This window comes from Natator depressus, chromosome 11 (genome assembly GCF_965152275.1).
Source record: "Natator depressus isolate rNatDep1 chromosome 11, rNatDep2.hap1, whole genome shotgun sequence".
Lineage (NCBI taxonomy): Eukaryota > Metazoa > Chordata > Testudines > Cheloniidae > Natator > Natator depressus.
Window position 1 is genome coordinate 12,254,745 of NC_134244.1, and position 26,202 is coordinate 12,280,946.

At 42.6% G+C, this 26,202-nt stretch overlaps 1 protein-coding gene across 6 annotated transcripts in view; it reads left to right on the forward strand.

The window, feature by feature from the left end:
• KALRN (kalirin RhoGEF kinase) overlaps positions 1 to 26,202 on the forward strand; it is a 766,757-nt gene that overhangs the window by 400,324 nt on the left and 340,231 nt on the right. For all 6 annotated transcript variants that reach the window (XM_074967163.1, XM_074967166.1, XM_074967164.1 and 3 more), the window contains exon 10: positions 20,675 to 20,797. In XM_074967163.1, coding sequence (XP_074823264.1) covers positions 20,675 to 20,797 — 123 coding nt within the window. The remainder of the gene's footprint in view (positions 1 to 20,674; positions 20,798 to 26,202) is intronic.

Here is a 26,202-nt window from a genome sequence, read left to right on the forward strand (position 1 = left end):
AACCAAAGCCCTATTTACTTTGGGTTGACTGTGCCCCTGAGAGTTTCACATGGAATGGACTACCCTGCACTCCCCTCAGCACTGAGACTCAGACAGGTAACTGCTCAAATAAATAATAATAGCCATCTGTGGAGAGTTGTTGCAAGGCCTCCTTCACCACATAATCCTACCAAGAGGCTTGGGAGTTATAGGGGAAGCAGCTATACATGGGGTCCTCTGCACCCACTGCACATCAAGGAGCCATACTGTCCTGAAGAGGACAGAACATAGGCGAGATTTGGGAGCAGGCAAGGGATCTGTGACAATTGTATATGTATACAGTGGCCGGAAAGCCTTATATAAGGGGAGTGGAGCAAATGTCAGGGTCTGTGAAAGACTGGTAACAGCGACCAAGATGTGGATGGTTTGGCCTGGTGGTCAGCTTGGTGTTCATGGATCCAGAGGCCAATGTACAGGTCTGGAGTCAGGAGCCAGGAGTCAGAGCCAAGTCAGACAGGAAACAAAGCTGAGAGTCAGTTTTGAGTCAGAAACCAAAGAGGTGTCGCTTAGGGTTGGAGCTGGGATCAGACAAGAAACAGGAACCAAAGCCAAGAGTCAGCCAAGAAATCAGGGTGATAGGATTCAGGAACTGGAATGAGGCTGATGGTAGGAGCAGGGACCAGTGAGGCTCAAAGTCAGGAACCGGGGGCAAATCTGGGAATCAGATAGTGGACAGCAGGATCTGCAGAAGCAGCAAGCCAGATCCATTTTGTTGCACAAACAACTTCCTGCATCTCTTTCTGACTTGAATAGTATACCTGGCCCAATCAGGAACTCTGGAGCTCCTTCAGTCAGGTTCCTGTGGACAGTACCTTTACTGGAATATATGGCCTTAGGGCTTCCAATTCTCTAATCACTGTGTAGAGCCACCAGGTGGTGTTGTAGGTGCAGCCGGAGAACATGTGAACCTGGGTTCAGGACTCATGAACACTCACAGCAGAAATACCACTATTCCACACTTAGACCTGAAGTAGCAGCAATCACAGAGCTCTAAGGCTTTGGGGGAGAGCAGAAAGCAAGGCCATTGTTATGGAAGGTCAGCCCTTCAGGATGGCTGTCTTGGCTGTCTTGGACCTTTTTTTCCTAGTATCACAGTTCCCTTTGCAGCTATATGCAAATAAGTAAGTCCCTGCACCTGCATACTACTATTGAGCTACAAGCTGCTGAGAGGGAATTACAGCTGGTGCAAGCTGCAGTAAGCACTGAGTGGATTTCCACTTGGGAAACTGTTAATTACCCAAGGAGCATGCTGTAAAGAGCAGCTGTATCTCTCCAAGGCCTCGGCGTCCCAACTCCATGGTGTGTAACTGTGGGACATCTGCGGTCTCTGGAAGCAAGGGGGAGAATGGAGAAGAGTCTGTGTCTCTGCAGGCTATGGCCTTTCCTGCCTCCTTTTCCTTTGCTCTGCAGTGGGCCACACATCTCAATAAAGCCACATAGTCAAATCAGCGGCGCTATGTAATAATTTCAGCCACTTGTAGAACAGAATGCAGTCATTGTACTCCTGGCGAACTAGTGTTTTTGTTAATGACAGGAATCACGTTTTATTGTAAAAAGAAAATTTGTTCAAAGGTGAAACCTTTACAAACTGTCCAGGAAGCTCATCAAATGCACCTGCAATCTGATTTTAAGGGGACTTTGGGGTTTAATGTAGGCAAGAGAATAAAGGAAGATTTAAGAGTCATAATTGGCTTTGCATTTAATTCTTCCCATTAATTTAGTTGCACTGAGTAGAACAATATTGGTAGGTCTTTAAGGTTGCTTTTCCCTTTGAGGGTAGAATAGATTGTGTGTCTTTTCTTTTTAAAAGGCCTCTGTGATTATATATGGTGCTGGTTGGACTAAACACAGTTTGAGGGGATGGGACAAAGCGGGGAATGATTAGAAAATCATACATAATAGCACTTGGATTAACTCCCAGGATTTTAAGATATGCATATGTGTGGTTTAATGCATGGATACCCCATGGAGAAGATATTGTAGAAGGGCAAGGGCAAGGTGTACATGGCAAAGTCCATGAAGAGCTTCCAGTGCATCTATAAGGTGATGAGTCATCCCTGAACTAGTGCCTGATTAAGCTACATGTGTTGATGAGTCATTCCTATGCTCCATTCCAGCCGATTCATAAACCAGGAGCTGGTGTGGTAACTCAGCAGGTATATAAGCCTCAGAGGAGAAACAGCAGCTCAGTCTGCTCAATGTCACTTCATGGCTTGGAAATCTCCCATGCCTGATAGTGCGAATGGACTCTGTGAGCCTTAGCCTGCTCCAGCCTTGCTTTTGCTCCAACCCTGTTCCTAGTCCTGCTCCAACCTTTCTTTTGCTCCAGCTCCATTCCTAGTCTTGCTCTGGCCTTGCTATTGCTCTGACTTTGTTCTAACCCCACTCTGAACTCCTGACTCCAGTTCTGATCCCTGGCTCCAAGCACTAGGCCTGACTGCCATGGCTTCACCACTAGGCATCACCATCCTCATCAGTTTCTGACAGTTTGAGCAGCCTGACCCTGGTCAGCCTTGGTGGCCCAGGAGGATCTCCTATGTCCACAGGTGCCCTCTACAATTGAAATGAAATTTCCAGGAACCCCCGCCACCAAGGTGGCGGAACCAATTTGGGCTAGAACCATGTGGCCCAGCTACAATGTGAAAATGCCTCCCTACGCTCGCAGGTCCCCAGCAGTCCTGGACCCACTTGCATCATCAGCCATGACAGCCCAAGATCTAGGCCTGAAGATCCCACTATCAAAGAGAGAGATTTGATGGCAATCATCAGAAGTATCAGGGATTTCTCAATCAGTGTTGCCTACTGTTCCTGTTGCAGCCAGTGATGTACCTGAATCACCAAACCAAGGTAGGAGTCGTCATCATCTTATTAACAGGTGAAGCTCTGGATTGGGCATGCTTCTCCTGGGGCAGGGATACCTGATTCTCAATTACTTTGATGAATTCATTGGTGTTTTTTTGCTCATATTTGATGACCCAAACCATACTTGCTCCAGTTACTCAGACAAGGCCCCTATCCCGTCAAGGCCCCTGTCACCCATTTCCATTGCCTGGTTGCTGTCATGACCTGGAACACAGTAGCACAGATTTACCATTTCTATCTGTGTTTCAACAATGAGATTAAAGATCATAGAATCATAGACTTTAAGGTCAGAAGGGACCATTATGATAGTCTAGTCTGACCTCCTGCACAACGCAGGCCACAGAATCTCATCCACCCACTCCTGTAGCAAACCCCTAACCTATGTCTGAGCTATTGAAGTCCTCAAATCGTGGTTTAAAGACTTCAAGGTGCAGAGAATCCTCCAGCAAGTGACCCATGCCCCACGCTGCAGAGGAAGGCGAAAAACCACCAGGGCCTCTGCCAATCTGCCCTGGAGGAAAATTCCTTCCCGACCCCAAATATGGTGATCAGCTAAACCCTGAGCATGTGGGCAAGATGAACTGGCCTGGGTTGATTCTCCCAGTGCATTCCTGTATCTAAATTGACAATCGACTGTTTGAGGAATGCCAGGAAAGGAGGAAGGTGTACACTTGGTGCCTGCCTAGTCCTGACCTATTCCTGCTGCCCCTCAGGCAATCACTGGACCCGAACTCATGCAGATAGACGTGACATGAAGGCTCTGCTCAGATTGAGAGAAGGGATACCATAGTCTGAATAGCCTCTGCCTGTACAGTGGGCAACGAGGCCACTTTGCCACAATGTGCTCCTTCAAGTCCTGTTCTGTGGCTAGCCTGAGAAAACAGGGCAGGTTCAAATTAGAGGCGACCCAGCTGGACAGAATGACAAGGTCATGTTCCCCGGATTTGGTGGAAGCAGTCAATACAGCTTGCTGTCCTGGGGCCCGGTCATCTATGAGACTGCAAATCTCTAAATTGTAATTCAAGACCACCAGGAAACCCTGCAATTAAACCTGATTGACTCACTCCACTTCCCAGTAGTGCTTGGCATCCCTTGGCTGTCTCTTCATGATCTGGGCATTTCCTGGAGAGCACAAGAAGTGTAGTTTGCGTCTGTTTATTGTCAGCATCAATGTCTAGTTCAACCTGGTGTCGAAGACAGTAGATGCAATTTGGACAAGGCCACCATTTTCCGTGCACAGCAGGCTCAAAGTGAGGATAACTCACCAATCCGTACAAAATACAAGGACTTTGTGGACATATTTGATAAAAGAAATGTTAATGCTCTATCTCCACATAAGCCCTATGACTGCTCCCTAGATCTCCAGAAAGGGGGCATAATCCCCTTTGGGCAAATTTACTCTCTGTCAGAATCTGAACTCAGAGCCCTCCGGGGGAACACCTCAGCGAAAATCTAGTGAAGACTTTTGACCGTCCTTCTGTGTGCCCTTCCATGGCCCCAGTCATGTTTGTCAAAAAAAAGGATGGCACCTTGTACCTCTGCATAAACTATTGAGTGCTGAACAGGTGCAGATAAGGGCTACTAGGATGATCAGAGGAATGGAAAACCTACTTATGAGAGGAGACTCAAAGAGCTTGGCTTGTTTAACCTAACCAAATGAAGGCTGAGGAGAGATGTGATTGCTCTCTATAAATACATCAGAGGAGTAAATACCAGCCAGGGAGTGGAGTTATTTAAGTTGAGTGCCAGTGTTGACATTAGAACAAATGGCTATAAATTCAGGATGAACAAGTTGCTTGAAATTAGATGAAGGTTTCTAATTGTCAGAGGAGTGAAATTCTGGAACAGATTTCCAAGGGGAACAGTGGAAGCAAAACACCTAACTTGCTTCAAGACTGAGCTTCATAAGTTTATGGAGGGAATACTATGATGAGACTACCTACAATGGCATGTGGCCTATCTGTGACTGCTAGTAGCAAATATCCCCAAAAGCTGGAGATGGAACACTAGATAGGGAGAGCTCTGAGTTCCTGCAGAGAATTCTTTCCCAGGTGTCTGGTTGATGAGTCTTGCCGACATACTGAGAGTCCAACTGATCATAATATTTGGGGTCAGGAAGGAATTTTGCCATTGGTCAGATGAGCAGAAACCTTGGGAGGGTTTTGTCTTCCTCTGCAGCATGGGGCACGGATCACTTGCACACATTAAACTAGAGTAAATGGTGGTGGAGTCTCTTGTAACTTGAAGTCTTTAAATCATGATTTGAAGATAAGTAACTCTGCCAGAGATTATGGGTCTGTTACAGGAGTGGGTGGGTTGAGGTTCTGTGGCCTGCATTATGCAGGAGGTCAGACTAGGTGATCTTCTGGCCTTAAAGTCTCTGAGTCTATAATATCCATTCAAGAATAAATATAATTTTCCGTTGATCCGTGAACTACTGGAGAGGGCCGGCTCAGCTCAAATTGTCACTAAACTTGACATACCAGTAACCTGGTTCGCATCTGAGAAGGCAATGAATGGAAAACTAACTTTTCACACTCAGTATGGATATTTTGATACTTTGTCATGCCTTTTGGTTTCTGCAATGCCCCCGCCACATTCCAGCACTTGGTTAATGATATCTTCAGGGATGTTCTGGACCAGTTTATCAAAATCTACCTAGATAACATTCTTATTTTTTCAGAGAACCAAACTTTACATGATCAGCATGTCCAGTTAGTACTTGAATGTATTTGAGCAAACGGTCTGTATGGGAAGCCTGAGAAATGGGAATTTGATTGCTTCTCTGTGGCATTCTTGGGTTATACCATCTCTCCCTGTGGAATAAGTATGGATCCCAAAAAAATCTCTGTGATGTTTTTGACTTGGGCAGCACCTAAGAGCATCCGGGATATCCAGACCTTCCTAGGGATTGCCAGCTTCTATAGACAATTCATATAAGGGTTCTCACAAGTGATGTTCCTTATTACCCAGTTGCTATGGAAGAACTCCACTTTTGCCTGGACACTGGGAGCCTAACTGGCTTTTGATCGTCTGAGGAAAGTGTTTACTTTTGCCCTCATCCAGTGAAACCCTTTGTTGTTGAAACAGATGCCTCTGATTATGTGATTGGGCCAGTGTTATCTTAGTAACATGAGCCCTCAAATGACCTCCACCCATGGGCTTTCTATTCTAGGAAACTGACACCTGAGGAACAAAATTACAAAATCTAAGATAAGGTGTTACTGGTCATCAAGGCTGTATTACAGAAATGGTGGCACCGTCTAGAAGGCACATGCTTTCCAGTCCAGATGTTCACAGATCATCAGAAACCACCACAGCCTCCAGTCAACATCAGATACATTGGTCCCTCTTCTTTTCTAGATTAAACTTCACCCTGACCTACTGTCCTGGAACCCGAAATGGCAAACCTGATGTGCTATCCTGCAAGGGTGAGCACCTAGATAAGGGGGATAACCCTCCTGAACCTACCCCTATACTGAAGCCCTGCCATTTTGTAAATGTGCTGGCCAACACTTATCTTTTGGCCTTCTAAATTCCTCACTGCCCAGTGATCCACTTGCAATGACATGGATGTCAGCCAATTCTGACCCAAACTTCTCAGTTAAAAACTAGGTACTCAGGTTTAAGGATCACATTTATGTCTCCAATGGACCACCCCATTTAGCCATACTCCAGCTATGCCATGATTCGCCACTGCAGGTATTGTGAAGCTAATCTCTCGCAATTTTTGGTGGCCAAAAACTGTTCTCATCCATCAAATCTTACATTGCTTCGTGTGAGGCATGTGGCCAGATGAAGACCTCCTCCCCGTCATGGAAAACCTCGAGGTGCCCTGATCCTGCTTTCAACCTACCCCAACCTTAGGCATCTGTCTCAATGGACTTCATCACTGATATCCCCACTTTTTAGGGTTGCACAGCTGTACTGGTCACTGTCAACCTCCTCACCAAAATGGTGCATTTTACGCCTTGCCAGAAGTGATGGCTCATTAATTTTTTTACTACATTTGCAAGCTCCATGGGTTACCAACTGACATCACATCTGATCATGGGCCACAATTTGTCTCCCCCTTTTGGAAAAAAATGTTAAAATTCCTGGAAGTCACCCTACTCATTTCCTCTGCTTACTGCTTCCAGATGGATGGACATTCAGAATGGGTAAACCAGATTCTAGAACAATATCTCCATTGCTTCATCAACTACCATTAAGATGACTGGTGTTCCAACTTTTACCTTTCATCAAATTTGCTTACAATAACTCAGATCGCAGATCAGCTCACCAAAGTCTCTTCTATTCCAGTTATGGCTTCCCCCCCAATTTCACTGATCTGTACAACCAACCTTCTGTGTCTCTGTGGCCTCTGATTTTGTTCAACACCTCCACCACATTCAAAAGGAATTAAAATCACACTTAAACTCAGCCAGGTAGGGCTACAAACAGTATGCTGACCTTTATCAATAGGACCATCCTCCCATGGTAGTCAGAGACAGGGTATGGCTCTCAGCTCAACACTTGAATATCTCTCGACCCTCCCAGAAACTAGACCACCATTACCGTGGCCCATTTTGGATCATTCAACAGATTAAGCCAGTGATCTTCAAACTCTAGTTACCCTGTACCATGAAGATACAACCAATATTCCATGTTTCCTTGTTAAATAAATATGTGAATAATGTCTTTCCTGGACAACACAAGCACATCCACCCCCATCGTGGTTCAGGGGCAGGAAGAATACGTGGTGAGACAGATCCTGGACTCTACATTCTCTGAGGACAACTAATGTACTTTGTGAACGGGAAGAGTCTGACTCAGCCAACTGTTCATGGGAACCAGCTGGTAACATATATGCACCCTGCCCCCTTTGAGAATTCAATTAATTGAATCCTGAAAAGCTGGGTGCCAGGATGCTGGGAAAGCATCATCGGGGTGGGGTTCATGTAAGGTGATGATGAGTCATCCTTGAACTAGAGCCTGATTTAGCCACCTGCATTGATGAGTCATTTCTGTGCTAGGTTCCAGCCAATCCACAGGCCAGGAGTTGGTCTGATGACTCTCAAAGCAGGTATCTAAGCCTCACAGGAGAAACAGCAGCTCAGTCTGCTCAAAATCACTTCATGGCTTGGAACGCTCCTGTATCTGATAGTAGCAACAGATTCCACAAGCCTTAGCCTGCTCCAGCCTTCTCCCTAGTCCTGTTACAGCCATACTATTGTTCAATACCTGTTTCTAGTCCCATTCTAGTCTTGCTCTTACTCCAGCCTTGTTCCAACCCTGCTTTGGACTCCTGCTTCCAGCTGTGACCCCCTGGCTTTGAGTGATAGGCCTGACTGCTATGGATCCAAGCAGTAAGCCTGACCATCCCCATCACAGTTTCTGACAGCATCCACTTCAGGGAATTGGGTTAGTAGTGGTCATGGCCCTCCCTCCGTGCTGCTCCTTGACTTTTCCCCTTGGGAATATGACAGAAGCTCAGAAGCATTGCTTCCGCTGATTGTGCAGCATCCTTCTCTGTGAGAAGCTATAGAGTGGTGTTAACTGCAGGTGGATTTTTTTTTTAATGTGTCAGTTTCCTAGGGGGTAATATGATGTAAAGCAGCCACCTCTGGGTTTCTCCTACTCCAGCCAGCCACTTCTCTCCTCAAGACAGAGTCTTCCGTTCATGTGGAGAGGCACCATCTCAAGAGGAAAGGGATGATGCCTCACATGCTCTGCTTTCCTGTCTTCAATCTTACTAGCAACTTCATTTTGTCGGGTATTTGCTTTCCTTTCCTCGCTTATGTACGTTTCAATGAAGGAGACTCTAATAGTCCCTGTGGAACATTTGTTAGTATTACATCACAAGAACTCATCTCTGTGTCCTAGGGATGACAACTGAGGGCACCCCACAGTTTTATGTTTTAGGGGAGATAATGGTAATATAATTCATTTTGAATGAATAAGTAGAAAGAACGCGTCCACCAGTAAGGTTTAGAGAAGGCTGGAGAAATATCAAAGATCATAATTATGGGTCTAATCCTCAGCTGGTGTTTAATTAGTATAGCTCCACTGACTTAGTTCCACCTCCAAAAATTGTCAGCCAGCCAGTTTTGTTATACCAAAGTACATCAGGGCAGATCTCCAGCTGGTGTAAATTAAGTACTTCCCCTGACTTCAGTGATTTGGCCCCATGTATTTAAATATAGAAAAGGATGATTGGCTGACTTTTTCTTTGAGATGGAACTAAGAACTGATCTTTAGCAATACTGGATCCAGTATTGGCAAGCCTATTATTTTCTAATTAAATAGGCAGAAGTCATGTGGATTGCTGGGTAATTGTTTGTCACTGACTCTGAGCAGCTGTATTTTGTGCTTTTTAATACAGAGATTGGGTGTTTATTTTTTCTGGGTTTCAGTGTTTGTTTTAAAGCAGGTTATGGCTCTTTTTTAAAAGGAGAAATTGATGTTTTACCAGCGTTTTAATATAATTATTTCCTTGAATTATATCAGCCCCTTCCGAAGGTCCAGACTGCTAATGTCACAAATGGGTGCACAGAGTGCTGAACAAAGAACAATCATATTCCAGAGATGGCTAATTTAAATGTAGATGGCTAAGTAAAATTCTGTATAGGATATAAGAAACAAATCAGTTAATTTTTGTGAGGTATTCCAGTACTTTGATTGTGAGTGCCATGGAAGTGCCCACAAATAAATAGGGCAGGAGTAGGGAACATGACTGTTTAGAACATTAATCTTTTACCTTTGGATCAATGCCAGATCCTCAAAGGTATTTAGGCACTTAAATTCCGTTGATTTCTGGTCACTAGAAAAAATGAGATTGTCAAGATTCCTTCCCCACTCTGAACTCTAGGGTACAGATGTGGGGACCTGCATGAAAGACCCCCTAAGCTTGTTCTTACCGGCTTCGGTTAAAAGCTTCCCCAAGGTACAAACTTTGCCTTGTCCGTGAACCCTATGCTGCCACCACCAAGTGTGTTAAACAAAGAACAGGGAAAGAGCCCACTTGGAGATGTCTTCCCCCAAAATATTCCCCCAAGCCCTACACCCCCTTTCCTGGGGAAGGCTTGATAAAAATCCTCACCAACTTGCACAGGTGAACACAAACCCAAACCCTTGGATCTTAAGAACAATGAAAAATCAATCAGATTCTTAAAACAAGAATTTTAATTAAAGAAAAAGTAAGAGAATCACCTCTGTAAAATCAGGATGGTAAATACCTTACAGGGTAATCAGATTCAAAACATAGAGAATCCCTCTAGGCAAAACCTTAAGTTACAAAAAGACACAAAAACAAGAATATACATTCCATTCAGCACAGCTATTTTACCAGCCATTAAACAAAAGGAAATCTAACGCATTTCTAGCTAGATTACTTACTAACTAACAGTTGTAAGGCTGCATTCCTGATCTGTTCCCAGCAAAAGCATCACACAGACAGACCCTTCCCGCCCCCACCCCACTCTCTCTAGCTTTGAAAGTATCTTGTCCCCTCATTGGTCATTTTGGTCAGGTGCCAGCGAGGTTATCTTAGCTTCTTAACCCTTTACAGGTGAAAGGTTTCTGCCTGTGGCCAGGAGGGATTTTATAGCACTGTATACAGAAAGGTGGTTACCCTTCCCTTTATTTTTATGACAGAGATAAATTCCTACTGAAACCAATTGTCTGTGCATTAATGGTCCACTTGTCTACATTAGCTTGTGCTATTTGTAACTCACTTTCATGAGAACTAAATTTGCTCACAAATTGGCAGCTGCAACTGGGTGTGGTAGAGGGGAAGCTTGCACTGCTTCAGCCTGTGCTACCCCTGTTCTGTTGGATAGAGGACTTCCGTCTCCAAAGCTGCCATTGGGATACCTCTGATGAACACTGGGGGCTCAGTCCTGCCCCATATGAGTTTTGCTATTGATTTTAATGGGAGATGGTTCAGGATCTGTATTCAGTGGACCAAATTCTGAACTCATTTATCCTGGTGTAAATCTTCAACAAGTAAATGAAAATACTTCTGTTTTAAACCATTGTAAATTAGATCAGAATCTGGTTCACTGCCTCTTTTAAAATAAAACAAAAGGTTGGAAACAAAATAAAAATGCTCTTAGTTATTACCCTTTGATAAAGACAATCAGTGAGATTAGCTTAGTTTTGTTTTTGGTTCTATTCTAAGTCATTAATAAAGGCAGGAAAAGCCAGAGGATAAATTCCTTTGTGTTTAGATGTATTTTCTCAGCTAGACCTTTACTTGACATTACCCTGCTGTGGCAAAACCAGGGATAGATGGGAAAAGAAATCTATTTCCAGCAAAGGTCTTTCATACAACAAAAGGAACTTTATTTTAATTAAATTGGACTTGGATTGCATTATTGGTCATTAAACAGGATTAGGATTTATTAAACCTCCTTGATTTTTTTTCTGTTCTGTTTCTTAATTGTTCTGTCTTCATTGGTACCATCAGTAACATCATATCCCTCTCAGGGCCTGATGTTTGGCTATAGATCTAGCTGCCTGTCCCAACGTATACAGGGCCAGGCTGCCACCTAGAGACTCTCCCTTTCTCTTTCTACCTCCCCCAGAGGACAGTGGCTTCTAGGAGTGGCCCCCCTCCAAAAAAACCTCACAAACTTTGAGCCTTGTGTTACATACACACAAACACACACTTTTTGTAGTTCCCAATCCCTTGTACTTTAAGATGATGAAGTATTTATCTTCTGGCAAAAGATTTCACAAGCTGTTTGTTGCATCTGTAAAGTTCAACCCAACCAGTCAGTATTGTTATCTCGGGTTGTGTAAATTTTGAAAGGTTTTGACAGAACAGATCAAGTTTTGCCACTGTTAAGCAAAATAAAACATTTATAATAAACATTGAATGCAAAATACCGAGGAAAATATATTCTGGAACAAGAACCACTGAGCTAGTATATTACGCGTCAAAGTTACAAAAAGTGCAGGTATCAAAGGAAGAATTTTTTAAGTATTTTAAATACACAAGGTCTTGGAATTACCCAAATATTAGGAAAAACAGTTTTCAGAAAGGGATTTTGTTTAGAAAATAAAGTTTGATCTTTGTGACTGGGGATGGTGAAGATCTTACAAAAATAGAAAATCAAAGGCCCAGATTCATCCCTAAAACTTGTGGAGTTACACTGGAGCTGTAGTTGGCTTAAAATATTTGTAGAGCAAGCACTAAAGTCTACATTATGGACCAAATTATGCTTTCTGAACCTAAATCTGTAGGGTATTTAATCACATGCCTAACTTAAATATGTGAGTTGTCCCATTGAAGCCAATGAGGGTAGTGATGTGCTTAAAGTTAGGCACGTGCTTAAATGCCTGGTTGAATCGGGACCTCACGCACGACGTGTTAGAATCCTCTGCACGCCACTGAAGTTGTTCTGGGATTATTCCACCCCCAGGGGAGTTGCTACTGGATTAATCCAACCACAATTGAATTACTCCAGATTTTCACCTTTGTACCTGAGATCTAAGATCTGGATCTTTATTTTTTTTAATGTAAAATTGTGTCATTTATTTTCAATTTGAAGGTAGCCTGGTTCTAGAATCACTGTAGCAGTGTCTCTTGTAGTTGGCAAAGATTAATGATTAAGCCCCAAACCAGATGATTGCCACAGTCAAGTCACTTCCTCAGTGGGTCATTCCATTTAGGAGAAACTAAACATTGTTAAATGTAGGTCAGTGTCAAATGCGAAGCTAGATTACCCCATCATTATTGACAAAACACTGTGCATCTAATTCCTGCTTTTAAAAATCAACAGATTAGCCATCTCTTCTGCTTTATCTAGGGTGACAGTGGAGCTCTCTGAGTCTGATTGTGTGTGAGTGGCTCCTATGCCCTTCTCAAAGTCTTTTTCCTTTTAGCTTCACATATTTGTGTCTGAGATGCGGAGCCTGAGTCAGAGCTCTGCTCGCTTACCACAGGACTCAGTTTGGCCCTAATATCAAGGATAAATACGATAGATCTATTTCTCCTTCCATTTTATTATTGACTAAAAAGGACAGTCAATATCCCTTTGTTTGACTACATTTCTGGTTTGTTCCGAAAAATTCTCAAGAGACCAAATGACTGAACTTAGCCATATTCATTGTCTAAAGACAAAGCAGTACACTACAAAAAGGAGATATACAAACCCTCATTCCAGGAAATAAATTGTCACCGTGTATTCACCTTACACAGAAGGTGTGCCTCAAAGATATGCATTTCAGGTAGTAGTATTTATAGTATGATTTTACAAGTTACAAAACTCTTTACATGTCACTAAAATCCAGCCCACCAATTCGTAACTGTTCCTTAAATTGTTGTTTTGTTCTGTACTTTTCTTATCTCTGTTTTGGATACTACACTCCAAACCAGCTGGACACAGAGGTACATCCTATCCTGTGCAAGGACTCCCCATTCCTGTATCTTAGCTTTGACAGACTTCCTGTTTTCTAAGGCCAAAGCTGATTTCAGCTTTGCAGAGTATTATGGGATACTTGACATGGGTGAACAGAATTCTGAGAAGAGCATAATACATTCAGTTAATATAACTTCCCAATGCTATGTATATAATTTATATTGTATTGTTGCCATACACACAATACCTGTTCATGTGGTGTATACTATGACTAACATAAATGTATTGGCTAACATTATGTGCCTTGGTGTAAATAAGGAGCAGTCCACTGATATCACTATATTTATACTGCAGTCTGTGAGAGGAGAATCAGGCCCCAAGAATGTTTTCATCCATTCATTGAGTGTAGTTTTGTTTCATTTCATTGGTGACGTGGGTTTGCTGGCTGATCCAAGGCGTTCTGTTCTGTTCAGTGCATAATCAGTGCTTGCCAGGAGAGAAAAAAAGAATGTGATTTGTGTAGAAAACAAATGAAAATTGTACTCCTTTTTTTCTCCTTTAAAATAAGGGAAATGTTAAAAATCATCTTTTGAGAGTGGTGTCTTCTATTACTTGTGTGTGTGTGTCTCTCCCTTCCTCCCCCCGCCGCATTTCTGCCAAAGGGTACAGCTGTCCTCAGAAGTGATGCTTTTGTATGGTTTATGCTCTCCTGCTGTTAACATCCTAACATTGATTCCTAACAAACAGTGCGTCTGAGCCCTGTTTAATATGAATATTAAATGTATACAGATTAGATTGTGACTCAGAGGCTGCACCCATGAAAGGACGCCAGACACCTTTCATGCCTCGCTTATGCTCTTTTGTAGGCCACCTGGGCCCTGAGTCTGGGCATGTATGGATAAGCAGGGATGCCCTCTTATTCCCTTCCATTGTGCAGGTGCTTAGGAAAGGAGTGAGGGAACAAAGGAACCTTGGCTCTACCACTTTCCTTGCTAACCAGAGTAGCTGTGGCAACATGGGTGGTGGGCTGTTGTAAATTGCTGCTGGGATAGACTACTGGGAAATTAGTACCCTAATGTACTACACCACGAGCAAGGAGGAAGCAGGGGAGGCAGCATTCTGACTCCCAGGTGTGTGTATGAATCACAATGCTTCCCAGGCAGTGCCCCTTATACTCTGCCCTCTACTCAGGCCTGTGCCTAAAGTGAGAATCCAACTAGACTTTCACTAATGCAACAAGTATTTTCTAACGGGCATTCTGAAGTCTGAGTTGAGCCTCCAGGATAACCCAGCAGTCTGTATTGGAAACCTCTGTGGCTTCATAAAATGTGCATCAGCACTGTGGTCTTTAGTATTATTATTGCAGTAGTATCCACATCTGGATCAGGCACCATTGTGTCAGGTGCTGCACAAACACCTAGTCAGCGAGAGTTCCTGTCCTGAAGAGCTTGATATCTAGATCAAATATCATAGTAATCCTCACTGGAAAGAGATCATTAAAGAAACATTTTGGGATTAAATAATTACTTCTTGTTTCAAATTATGGCCCTGACAGTCTCAGATGAGGTGACCAGTTACAGGATATTGTCATCATTATTATGATTCATGGCATGTAATATTTTTCTTGGTGATTTAAAAATATATTTGGAATATGGAGGACAATTATAAAATCAAGAACATAAACTGGACTAAATGTTCAACTCTGCACTTTTTGACAGCACTCTCAAAATATACAAAAAGTCGTGTGTATTTCGAAGGAATAATTAAATTATTTGAACTAAATCATTGTAATTTTGCTGTTTAGCTATAAACCTGATAAGTATTTTCAGCAACAGAATCAGTCATAAGTACTGTGATCTCAATTTAAAAAATCAGCATTGACCAGTACTTATCTATTGGTGATTCTGGAGTCATTTCCTTTTCTCGGCATAAGAAAAACTGTGGTCTCTCCAAGACCACGGACAGATAAATGTTTACAAATGCTGATGTTTTTATTTGAGTGATGACCTTTCAAGGTTGTTCTTGTGGCTAAGTCACAGGACTGGCTCTGCTGCAGACTTGGGGCCTGATACTCAGAAGTCTGAGCATCTGCATCTCCTACTGTTTTCAGTTGGAGTGTGAGTGCTCAGCACTGCTGGAAATTAGGCCTCTGATGTATAAACTAAGGCCACTACTCAACTGTCCCATGCCTCAGTTTGCCGCTTTGTACAATGAGCATAATATTTCCTGTACTTCACAGACTTGGTGGTAGGTTTAATCTTGTCATGCTTGTAAGCAGCTGTGAGCTTATCAGATGGAAGGCATTATATATAAGGGTGAAGTATTATTTATTAATAATAATAGTAAAGGATGGCCCAGTACTTAGGATGTTAGCCTAGAACTCAGGAGACCTAGGCTCAATTTCCTTCTCTGCCACAGGTTTCTTTTGTGACTTTGGGCAAGTCGCTGAGACCCAGACCCTCAAAAGTATTTAGGTGTCCAACTCCCATTGAAATCATCCAGTCCTCCCTTAATATTAGTATTTATAAATAATACTTTGCCCTTTATATATAATTAGATTGTGACTCAGGCTCCACACCCATACACGGGAGTGAGACATGCCCTCCTTCTGACTCCTCTCTTATGCCATTGTGTAGGCCTAACTGATTTCAGTGGGAGTTAGGTGCCTAAATACCTTTGAGGATCTGGCCTTAGGCTTTCTGTACTTCAGTTCTCCATCTGTAAAATGGGGGATAATTGCACTTCCCTACTTCACAGGGTTGTTGTGAGGATACATATATTAAAGATTGCGAGGCATTTAGGTACGATGGTAAGGGGGCCAGATAAGTACCTTAAATAGATAGACTTCGGTTGATGCAGAATAGGGCCACAAAAGTGTGACTGAGCAAGTCATTATGTTTTAAATAGAAATCTTATTTGACTCATTTCTTGTGGCCATTATGGTAGAAATAGGTCTTAAGGAAGAAATTGTATCAGATGCTTCATGAAGGGAAGGTGCCTAGTGAATCTGTTTAGGAAGGGCATTCCAGGCACAGAGACAGCATAGAAAAAAGTATGGAGACAGTTGTGAGGGGAGCAGACAAATAGGCACTGAGGCGTATATCGTTAGTGAATGATTAATAGATTTTAGCTGAACTGTTCACCTTGTTTTGATTTATGAAGCGGACATACAACCTTATTATCCCGAGGTGTGATTTTATCTGATCTCATGAGCTAAGTAGTGTTGGGCCAGGGCAGCACTTAGAGAGGGGACCTCAAAGGAAACCTCCCAATGTTGCAGGAAGCGGTGTGGTGATTCAGCAAATGGCACCCTCCCCTGTAAGTTATTGTTGAACCAGTGCCACAGCATGGCATTAGGGAGCTCTGTGTTGTGTGGATGAGATGCAAGACCACTGCCGTTACTAGTTATGGATTAAATATCCTATGTCCCTTTTTGTAGCAATACCATGATTTGTATCAGTAGCCAGGCCCTATTAGGTAAACGTATGTTGCCTACTCGTACTTCCCCTACAGTTCCAAGAGGGTGTGGTATTTTTCATTTCCTATCTTAAATTGTTGTACACTATTGATGTGAGTTGTCTTAAAAAAGAAGGTGTCCCATACCAGAAATAGAAACATTTCAATAGTGATTAAAGCAACCCCTCTGAATACAGTGTGTAAAATGCTTCAGGATGAAAAATGCTATTTATATATAATATATAATGCCGTAAATATGAAAAAGTTGCCCAAAAAATTGAAGCCATTCGTGAGTTTATTGGAAATCACATTTTTACAGTTTACAATTTTCTATTAAAAAAAGAGACTGTGACCTCATGGGTTGAGATCTTCTAAGTCATGATTTAGCCTTAATCCAATTTTAATAACAAGTTGCAAACCCCTGACAAAAGGGAAGTGGATGTTAATGGAAGTATTAATAGAGTCATAATGACAGCCATGCTAGCAGACAACCCTCCAATAATTACTATTATTACAAGTTATACGCAAACAAGACATATCATAGAAAAGCTCTTAGCAGGCCAGGTGTTATGTTGCTGTCATATCATTAAAGGAATATGTTAGGTTCTATAATGTAGGCAAATGGGAACAGAGTAGATCATAAAAGAAAAAGCATGGATAGGAATTTTGTTTCCAAAATCCCATGTGCTACTAGTTAATCCACAAAATGACATTTGTGACAACTATACATTGTCTCAGCAGGAGGTAGGGTGCTTCAATACCCACTTTTTTGAAGTGCTTTGAACTCTGTAGATGAAAACTACTATGTAAATTTCTAAATATTATTATTACAGTGTTCTTGCCATCAGTGGAAGAAGAAAGGAAAAATGACAATATATAAAAAACTGCAGCTGTAGAGGATCTCATTATAAAGAGGCATTTAGAATATATAATGGAAGGAAAAACTGAAAGTCCAGGTGTTTTAGATCCTATACAGCTACATCATGAAATGGCTCCATGTGCCTGAATAAAAGTCACACCTTCTTCCATTTTTTCATTCTTTCAGTTATCTCAGTTTAATCAGCAACAGCTGCTTTCACCAGAGCCACACTTGCCAAATGGCTTCTACACTCAGCCAGTATCTTCTGTCTTGGGCTCTAGGAATCCCTGCTCATGCATGGAGTGGTATTAAAACGCCACAGTGGTCTATCTAGACAATGCTGATAAACTTGCAGTTGCAATTTCCCTCCCTACCCCCACGCCTACATGTCTGGGGCCCTGCTAATGTGATGTTCTCTGCTTATGCTCCAGTGACACATCATGTGAAGTATGAAAGTAGGAGCCACTTTGTGCTGGCAGAGCTCTGTGGTGATGATAATTTTATCTTGAGGGAAATCAGGGTGGTCTTACCATTTATCATAATACAGGCGCCAACCTTTCTTGGTTAGCAGGAAACCTCCAGCTACTATTCAGTTCTCCATTGACTTCAATGGGAGCTGAAGGAAAACCCCACCTGCAAACAGTACAGATCACCTTCCTTGACGGATGAGATCCTGAATCCCTGCACACACTGTGACACAGAATCACCAGTGTGGGACACATTCCTTATTTACTTTCTCCATTTCTTACCCCTAGTGGATCTGAACAACCCCTACCTCCCGACTGCTTGCATGACATAGGAGCTTGAGGGCAGCTGGAGGGAGAAGATCACACAATATATCTTAGACCAGTGGTCTCCAGAGCGGGGTGCGTGCGCAAGACCATCCCTGGGGGTGCACAGCAGGAGGAGTGCCGCCGGCACAGCGGCAGCAGCGCTGATTCTTTGGTGGCGTGCCGGCGGCTGCTTTTTTTTTTTGCTTCCTGAGAGCTGGCCCTGGGCGTGCGCGATTCAAAAAGTTTGGAGACCCCTGCCTTAGACTTTGCAGACATGTGCTACAATCAGCATGAGTCAGGTCCGCGGGGTCCCAGATTAGCATGAACTGACCCTACGCATGGGAAGTCTACATGAGGAATCCAAAATCTTGACTTTAGTACAAATGATGGTGGCTTAATGGACAGCAGGTTGAGAAACCAAACTAGCATTGTTGTGAGAGGCAGGTCCAGACTGACAACAGTGATACAGCTGAACTGTTTTGGAAAGAAAATCCCCCAAACCTTCAGATTATCAGACTTGTGACTTTGCTTTCAGCAGGGTTCAGTTACAGTGGGTAGCTTGAAATGTGAAGTTACTTGAAAAGTTGATACCCATCAGTGTTTTACAGCTTTTAGCTAAGGACCTTAACCTTTCCTTTTTAGATGCCCTGATAACCCTCTCTCCCCTCCTCCTGAGCAATTTAAATGTATCCCTCCCTCATGTGTTTGGACTTGTTTTAGATTTTGCACGTTGAAGTCTGCTGTCTGTGTGAAGTCAATCATTGCACAACTAGCACTAGGTTTCAGTTTACGCTGGGAGTGTATTGTGGCAGGTTTGGGCCCTTTGGGGTGTCACCTGATGTGCTGGGATGCCACTGAGTCAGCCTGTTCTGCCAACCTGGGTCCCGTTTATCTGGCCTTCCTGGGTTAGGCTCACAAGTCTCTTCCAGCCAAGCACACAGGCAGGGCCACACCTAGCTGCACAGAGAGACAGAGATCAGCTCTGGTAACATTCAGCCTTAGGGGCTTGCCCCAACACTCTGGTGCCCACTCCCTTTAAGGGGTACAAACCCAAAGGTTTTATGAAATTCACCCCCTCCCTCAATGTGGAGGGAGATATGCACAACTTCTTCCCCCCCTGCCCCTGGTTAGAAATTACTTAAACTGGGTTATATTATAAACAAGAAATAAGTTTATTAATTACAAAAGGTGAATTTTAAGTGAATATAAGAGATAACGGACAGAACAAAGCAGATTACTGACCAAATAAAGCAAAATACGAAAGCTAAGCTCAATATACTTAAGAAAAATTACAAAAATGTAATTTCTTACTCTAAATATTATTTTAGGCAGGTTGCAAAGTTTCTGTGGTTCAGACTTCCAGTTATATTTCTTTTCAGATTGGACCCCTGTCTTAGTCTGGACTCTGCCCCTGCCTTCACTTCAGGTGGCCTTAGCAGTCTTTTTTCTTGAGCAGACAGGACATGGAGAGGAGTCCCATTTGCCTTCCTCCCCACTCTTAAATAGGATTTACATAAGGCGGGAATCCTTTGTTCCCCAAATTTGACCCCCTTTCCCTTCCAGTGGAAAATTACAAGACGTTCTGGGTAATGTTTAGTATGAGGTGACAAGACCACCTGACTGTAGTATCACAGCATCCATGAGTCAGTGGCAGTATGGAGCGTCCCAAGGAAGGCCAAACCTTTCCACAGTCCATTGTCCTCGCTGATGGGTCATCAGCCCTGTATGGCTTTTCCATTGTTGTACCTGAAGTGTTAGCAGTGGGCATCACACAAAGTAGCATAGTTGAAATACAGATGCACAGTCAATATTCCTAACTTTGGATACAGAAATGATACAGGCATACAAATTGAATAATCGCATTCAGTAAATCATAACCTTTCCAATAATATCTTACAAGACCCATCTTGCATTAATATATCTCAGTTATGTCGTATTCATATCATAAGCATATTTTCATAAAGAATATGGAGTGAAACATCACATGTATAACAAGTGGAAGATACCAGATGTAAAAGACTTCCCGTTTCCTCCCACCCCTGCAGTTCAGACAGCCTCAAATTAAATTATTCAAAAGCAAACACTCATGCCCTCTCAAACGATCATGTTATTTGTAAGCCATATAAACAGGTAATGGCATTCCAGTAATGGTAATTTATCACTAACATCTAAAAACACTTTATCTTCTGTCTGATTGGATTAGGCTCTGCCATATGCCAGTGTGTTTTCTACAGCAAACACACACAAATAATTTTTTCAGCTATTTTAGCCACTTACTGAGAAATTCTGTGTGATAAAGAGACATAATAGATAATTGGATGTTCTTCTTTTGTGTCCAGGTATTGGACTGGATCGAAAACCATGGGGAAGCCTTTCTTAGTAAACACACTGGAGTGGGAAAGTCTCTTCACAGGGCACGAGCCCTTCAGAAAAGACATGATGATTTTGAAGAAGTAGCACAGGTAAGAGGCTGAAAATCTGGGTTATATGCACAATTTGCGCCTTCATGCTGATTTTGTTTTCCTTTCATAGACTCCTAAGAATAAGTGTTGTTATTTATAGAGCTCTGTAACTGTTCTCAAACACATGAAATGGACAAGGATCCTACCCTGCAAAGTTTAAGATCTATCACCCACAGATGAACAGTTCAAAATGAAAGGTTGGCTTGAGAGCAAAACTGGAAGATTTCTTCACAGCAGTGGTTTTGATGGGGGAGGATTCCTGACACACATGAAATGGGAGGCAGCATAAAGGGAACATGAAAATGGCGCAATTTTGAGTGAGAAAAGAAGGATGAAATAAGGAGAGCAGATCATGGGGAACAGAAGAGAAGCAAGAGATGAGAACTATCGATGGGGAAAAAGTAATGCAGGCCTTGGAGTTAATGATGGGGCACTTGAATGTGAAGTAGAATTGGAGAGGCAGCCAATGAAGGAACAGAGGAGAAGCTGATGTGGTTGCAATGATGAGAAATATTATCCACTTATTGTGAGTAGATAAATAGATTTTAAGGCCAGAAGGGACCATTATGCTCATCTAGTCGGACCTTCTGCTTAACACAAACCATAGAACCTCATCCTGTAATTTCTGCATCAAGCCTATAACTTCTGTTTGAAATATGGTATATAGTTTGGAAAGACATCAAGTCTTACTTCAAAGACTTAGTGTGATGGAGAATTTACCATATTGCTAGGTAAGTTCTTCTAATGATTAATTACTATCACTGTTAAAAAATTTCTACCCTATGCCTAGTCTGAATTTATGTCACCTCACCTTCCAGCCATTGGATCGTAGTATGCCTTTTTTCTGTTAGGCTAAAGAGATGTATATTAGAAATCTCTTCCCCATATAGGTACTTGTAGTCAATTCTTAGCCTTTTCTTAGACAAACTACACTGATCTATTGGGATGACGCTGTATGGCTTCCCTTTATTAAAAACACTTAAAATATATACCAGAATGCAAACCTTTTATCACTAATCACATTTTGCTCTAAGTTCCTCATAAACAGAGTAATGCAGACTTTTGTACGTAAAGCTTATCTCAGCCTTGGTTGCTGATGGTCTTTGAGTTAGGTGCTCCAGTCTCAGGGCATTGTAGATGGAAAGGTGCTCTCGGTAAATTAGGTTTTACATAGATCAGATACTTTGCTTAGATGATGGGCACAAGACTTATTGCCCCTCAGATGGTCCCTGATCTATCACAGAAGTATGAAGAAAGTATCATCAAGTGCAACCCTTGGCCATCTTTTTCAGGTGTTTTCCGGGTTCAGTTTTAGATGTCCCAAGCAATAGGGCTTACGCATATCCATATGGAGACTGTTTCTCAGCCTGGTGGAGGTCACTGTCTGGAAGTTCTTCTTGACATTCAGTTTATGATTTTCCTTTCGTAATTTCTTTCCATTTCTCTTGTTTATGCCCCTTTTACTGTCATAATTAATTCATCTCCTTTCTTGGCATTTACAGACTTCATATATTTGTAGCTGTTATCATGTCTCCTCTTAATTGTCTCTTAGTCATGTTGTACATATTTAACTCCACTGGGCTTTTTTATTAGTCAGTCCTTTCAGCCCCCTAATCTTTTATTATTGTTTTTCTCTGAACTCTCTCCAGTTTGTCAATATCTTTCTGGTAATCAGATGCTCAGATATGAATGCAGTATTCCAGAAGTGGTCACACCAGAACTGTACAGTGAAGGACTACAATGGTACCTCCTTTTCTCATGAGCTGAAGCCTTTGCATTGACAGCCTACAATTACGTTGTCTTAGGGGGCATGATCAAAATGTTACTCAATTGGTAGCTCATCTCAGTGGTAACTGGTTGCTCAGCCTGGCGGACTCTGAACTCTAATGACTTTGAGTCTTGTGCTTTAGATACTAAGCTGTGTTGCCTTAGAAATGGTTGGCCTGGCAAAATTCCCATTAACTTCAATGGGAATGGGATCTGGGCCTTTCTTCTGGTAGATTTACATGAGAATATTGTTACTAATTTATGAGGTCTGTCTGAACTATGACATTGGAATGCAGTGTTGGCAAATGGGGCATGGGGATGTATGTTGAGGGGGAAAGTGAAAGGAATCCCACGCTTTATCCAAGGTCAAAGACTTGAAAACACAATACTCTCTGCTTTGGAAAGAGTAATAGGAAGAGTAAAGAGGAAACACTATAAATTTATCACACCTGGGATTCTTCTGAAGAAATGTCTCATGAGGTAGATTTTGTGGTTTGGGAATAAATCTTCCTTCTTTTCACTGTATTCATGATTTATTCTTTTATTCTCCACATCCCTTCCCTTTGGATTTGGGGCTTAACCCTTTAGAGTTTGTCTTCATTAGAATGATTTTTTTCCCCCTCAAGTGAATTAATTACCAGTTAACTCAAGATGCTTAACAGCTTTGTAAAGGCTAGTGTGGGTGATCCCATATGATTTGTTCCTGGCTGAGCCCCAGGTTAAAGCAAAAATGTTTGTATCCTGGGATGAAGGATTGAGGAATGTCCACATTATCCCTTTGCAAAGATTGAGTTAATTGGCAATCAAGTAACTCCGGGTGAAAAAGTGCAGTATATGCATACCGTGGCCTAAGAGACTGAAGACGCATGCAGTGGTATTTCGGTTTAGTGATTTCCAGGCATTCATTCTGCCTTATGGATAAACATTTACTCTCCAAAATCTGTTTTCTATTGGTGCTGATGTGTTTGCCTCTGGCTCATACTGATAGTAGGCATTTGGTTGTAAGAATCAGACTGGAGTTTCTCTAGAAGTTTCTTTGATGTTTTCAGTGGTAGGTAATTAGTTCATGCTTTTGAATGCTGCTAAACTGCATGTTAATAATATTCGTGTTTCTGGGATAGCAATGTTTCAGAGTAGACTATGTCTACACTGCACAGTTTACCTGGGTGATTGGCACCTGGGTCTGATCACCCTGGTTAGTCTACCCCAGGTGTGAGCATTCCCACTTCTAAAACCTACTGGAGTTACACTGTCCTCACAGATTCTGCACTCAGCCGTGTGTGTCTGGGGGCGTATCCCATGGTTCTTTGTGCTGAGATGCTCTAGGAATCTTTCCCAGTCAGTTGTCAGTTATGGGAGAACTTGTCTGCCCTTTGCGGGGTGGGTGGGGTGCAGAATCGTCGAAGGGCACTGGAGAATTATCAGCACTTGAGTGATTTAGCCTGCATCTTCACTGCAAAGTGGGTGGGTTCCAGTGTGAGTTAGAGTAGTCTGGGTTCTAACCCCCAGCTAGGTAAGCTAGCCAGGTCTTAAAGCACTTCCAAACCTGGGTAAAAGGTTTTGCTGTGCAGACAGAAAGGGGGAGATTAAGGTTAAAACCTGCAGAAGTACAATGGATAAACTGTGCAGTGTAGACATACCCCTAGACAGAGACCCTATAACTGACTGATCTGCAAGGGCGCTACAATAAGACATGGTACATACTGTCCTGGCAATGTGGAGATTCTTCTTATGTACATACATCTGATTAACAAGTTTGCTGTACACAGGTATACTTGAAAAACACCAGTGATTTAATGAATAATGCATTATGGGTGTGGCAGAGCTAATTTGTGGACCCCTTCTCATGTAGGTACTGTTTGGACAGTGTTTGTCATGGACACGTAAGAACATAAGAACGGTCATACTGGGTTAGACCAATGGCCCATCTAGCCCGGTATCCTGTCTTCTGACAGTGGACAGTGGCACATGCTTCAGAGACAATGAACAGAACAGGGCAATTTCAAGTGATCCATCTCCTGTTTTCCAGTCCCAGCTTCTGGTAGTTGGAGATTTAGGGACGCCCAGAGCATAGGGTTGTGTCCCTGACCATCTAGGTTAACAGCCTTTGTTGGACTTATTGTCCATGAATTATCTAATTCTTTGTTTAACCCACTTATAGTTTTGGCCTTCATGACATCCCATGACAACTATTTTCACAGGTTGACTGTGCATTGTATGAAGATAACTGTCTCTTGTAAAATTTGGAGATTTTTCTTATTGTAATTATTCTGGATGAAATGTAAGGATGGCCTATAAAATGAAGATGGACAAAATCGCTGGAGCTCTGAGTGGGCCCTTTGCACCATCCAGAACCCAGGCTTTTCTTGTGCATTTTATAGGCCTTTTTCATATCTCGTGCAAATCTGAGGTCTTTGGCTATTTCTCAGCCAGATAACACTAGCCTATGGCTTGTCACTCCGGAAAAAGCTGCTCTTACAGCACCAGCCAGTAATAAAATGAAAGAATCAGACACAAATGATTAGTTGTTATCAAGATATCATCCGAGGAAATACAGCTGATGCAGTACTACCTGGAATGACAAATAAGCACAGTAACCTCTTTGAGGGCCTAGAGTATCTTTTATGGGTGCATATGAGAATCACAGTTCAGCCAATTCCCCAAATGTTACACATGATGTAAATACAAATAAGGTCCGATTTTAGAATCTACAAGCCTATCTTTCCCCACCAGGTACTTCAATATAGAATAGCACTGAATATTTTTCTTCCAGAACTGAATGAGAAAATACTATAGACTGGATCGTGCTCCCTTGATCCGTTCATGTCTGTATGGAAGGACGAGATCAGCCACTACTGCAGCTCTGTCGGCTTTGAACTGCCCCCTACAAAAAGCTCTCTAGACTCCGTATACGAAGAGGGAGAATGTAGTGCACTGTCCCTCCTGCCAACACTCCAAGAAATCTGCTTAGAAGTTAATAACGGCCTCAGGCTTATTAACTTCTAGGCAGAGCCCTCTGCATGCTGTGAAATCCTCCTTCACATAGGGTACTATGGGCAGCTCCTGGCAGAAGCCCTGTTGAAACAGCTTGCCTGGATTCATGGTGATTGTTAATTACAGGGGAGGGCTGGCAGACAGTATGGAGGCAAATGACCTCTATTTAAGATCTCCCCCAAAATCTCCAGGGGATATACAGGTTTTGTGATCCAGCTCCCAGAATGATCTGAAGCTAATTTTTCAAGAGAAACTTTTCTGAGTAGGCTCTTTTGCAGGTGTGGGCAATCTGATCCCATGTTGTTTAGGTCAGGGGTTCTTAACCCTTTTCTTTCTGAGTCCCCCCCAACATGCTATAAAAAATCCACGGCCCACCTGTGCCACAATAACTGGTTTTCTACATATAAAAGTCAGGGTCCGTGTTAGGGGGTATCAAGCTGGGCTATTCCCTGGGGCCCCACACCATAGGGCACCCCGCGAAGCTACATTGCTTCGGCTTCAGCTTCAGCTCCGGGTGGCGGAGCTCAGGACCCTGGGCTTCAGCCCCATGTAGTGGGGCTTCAGCTTTCTGCCCTGGGCCCCAGAGAGTCTTATGCTGGCCCTCCTTGGCAGTCCCCCTGAAAGCTGCTCATGGATCCCTGGTT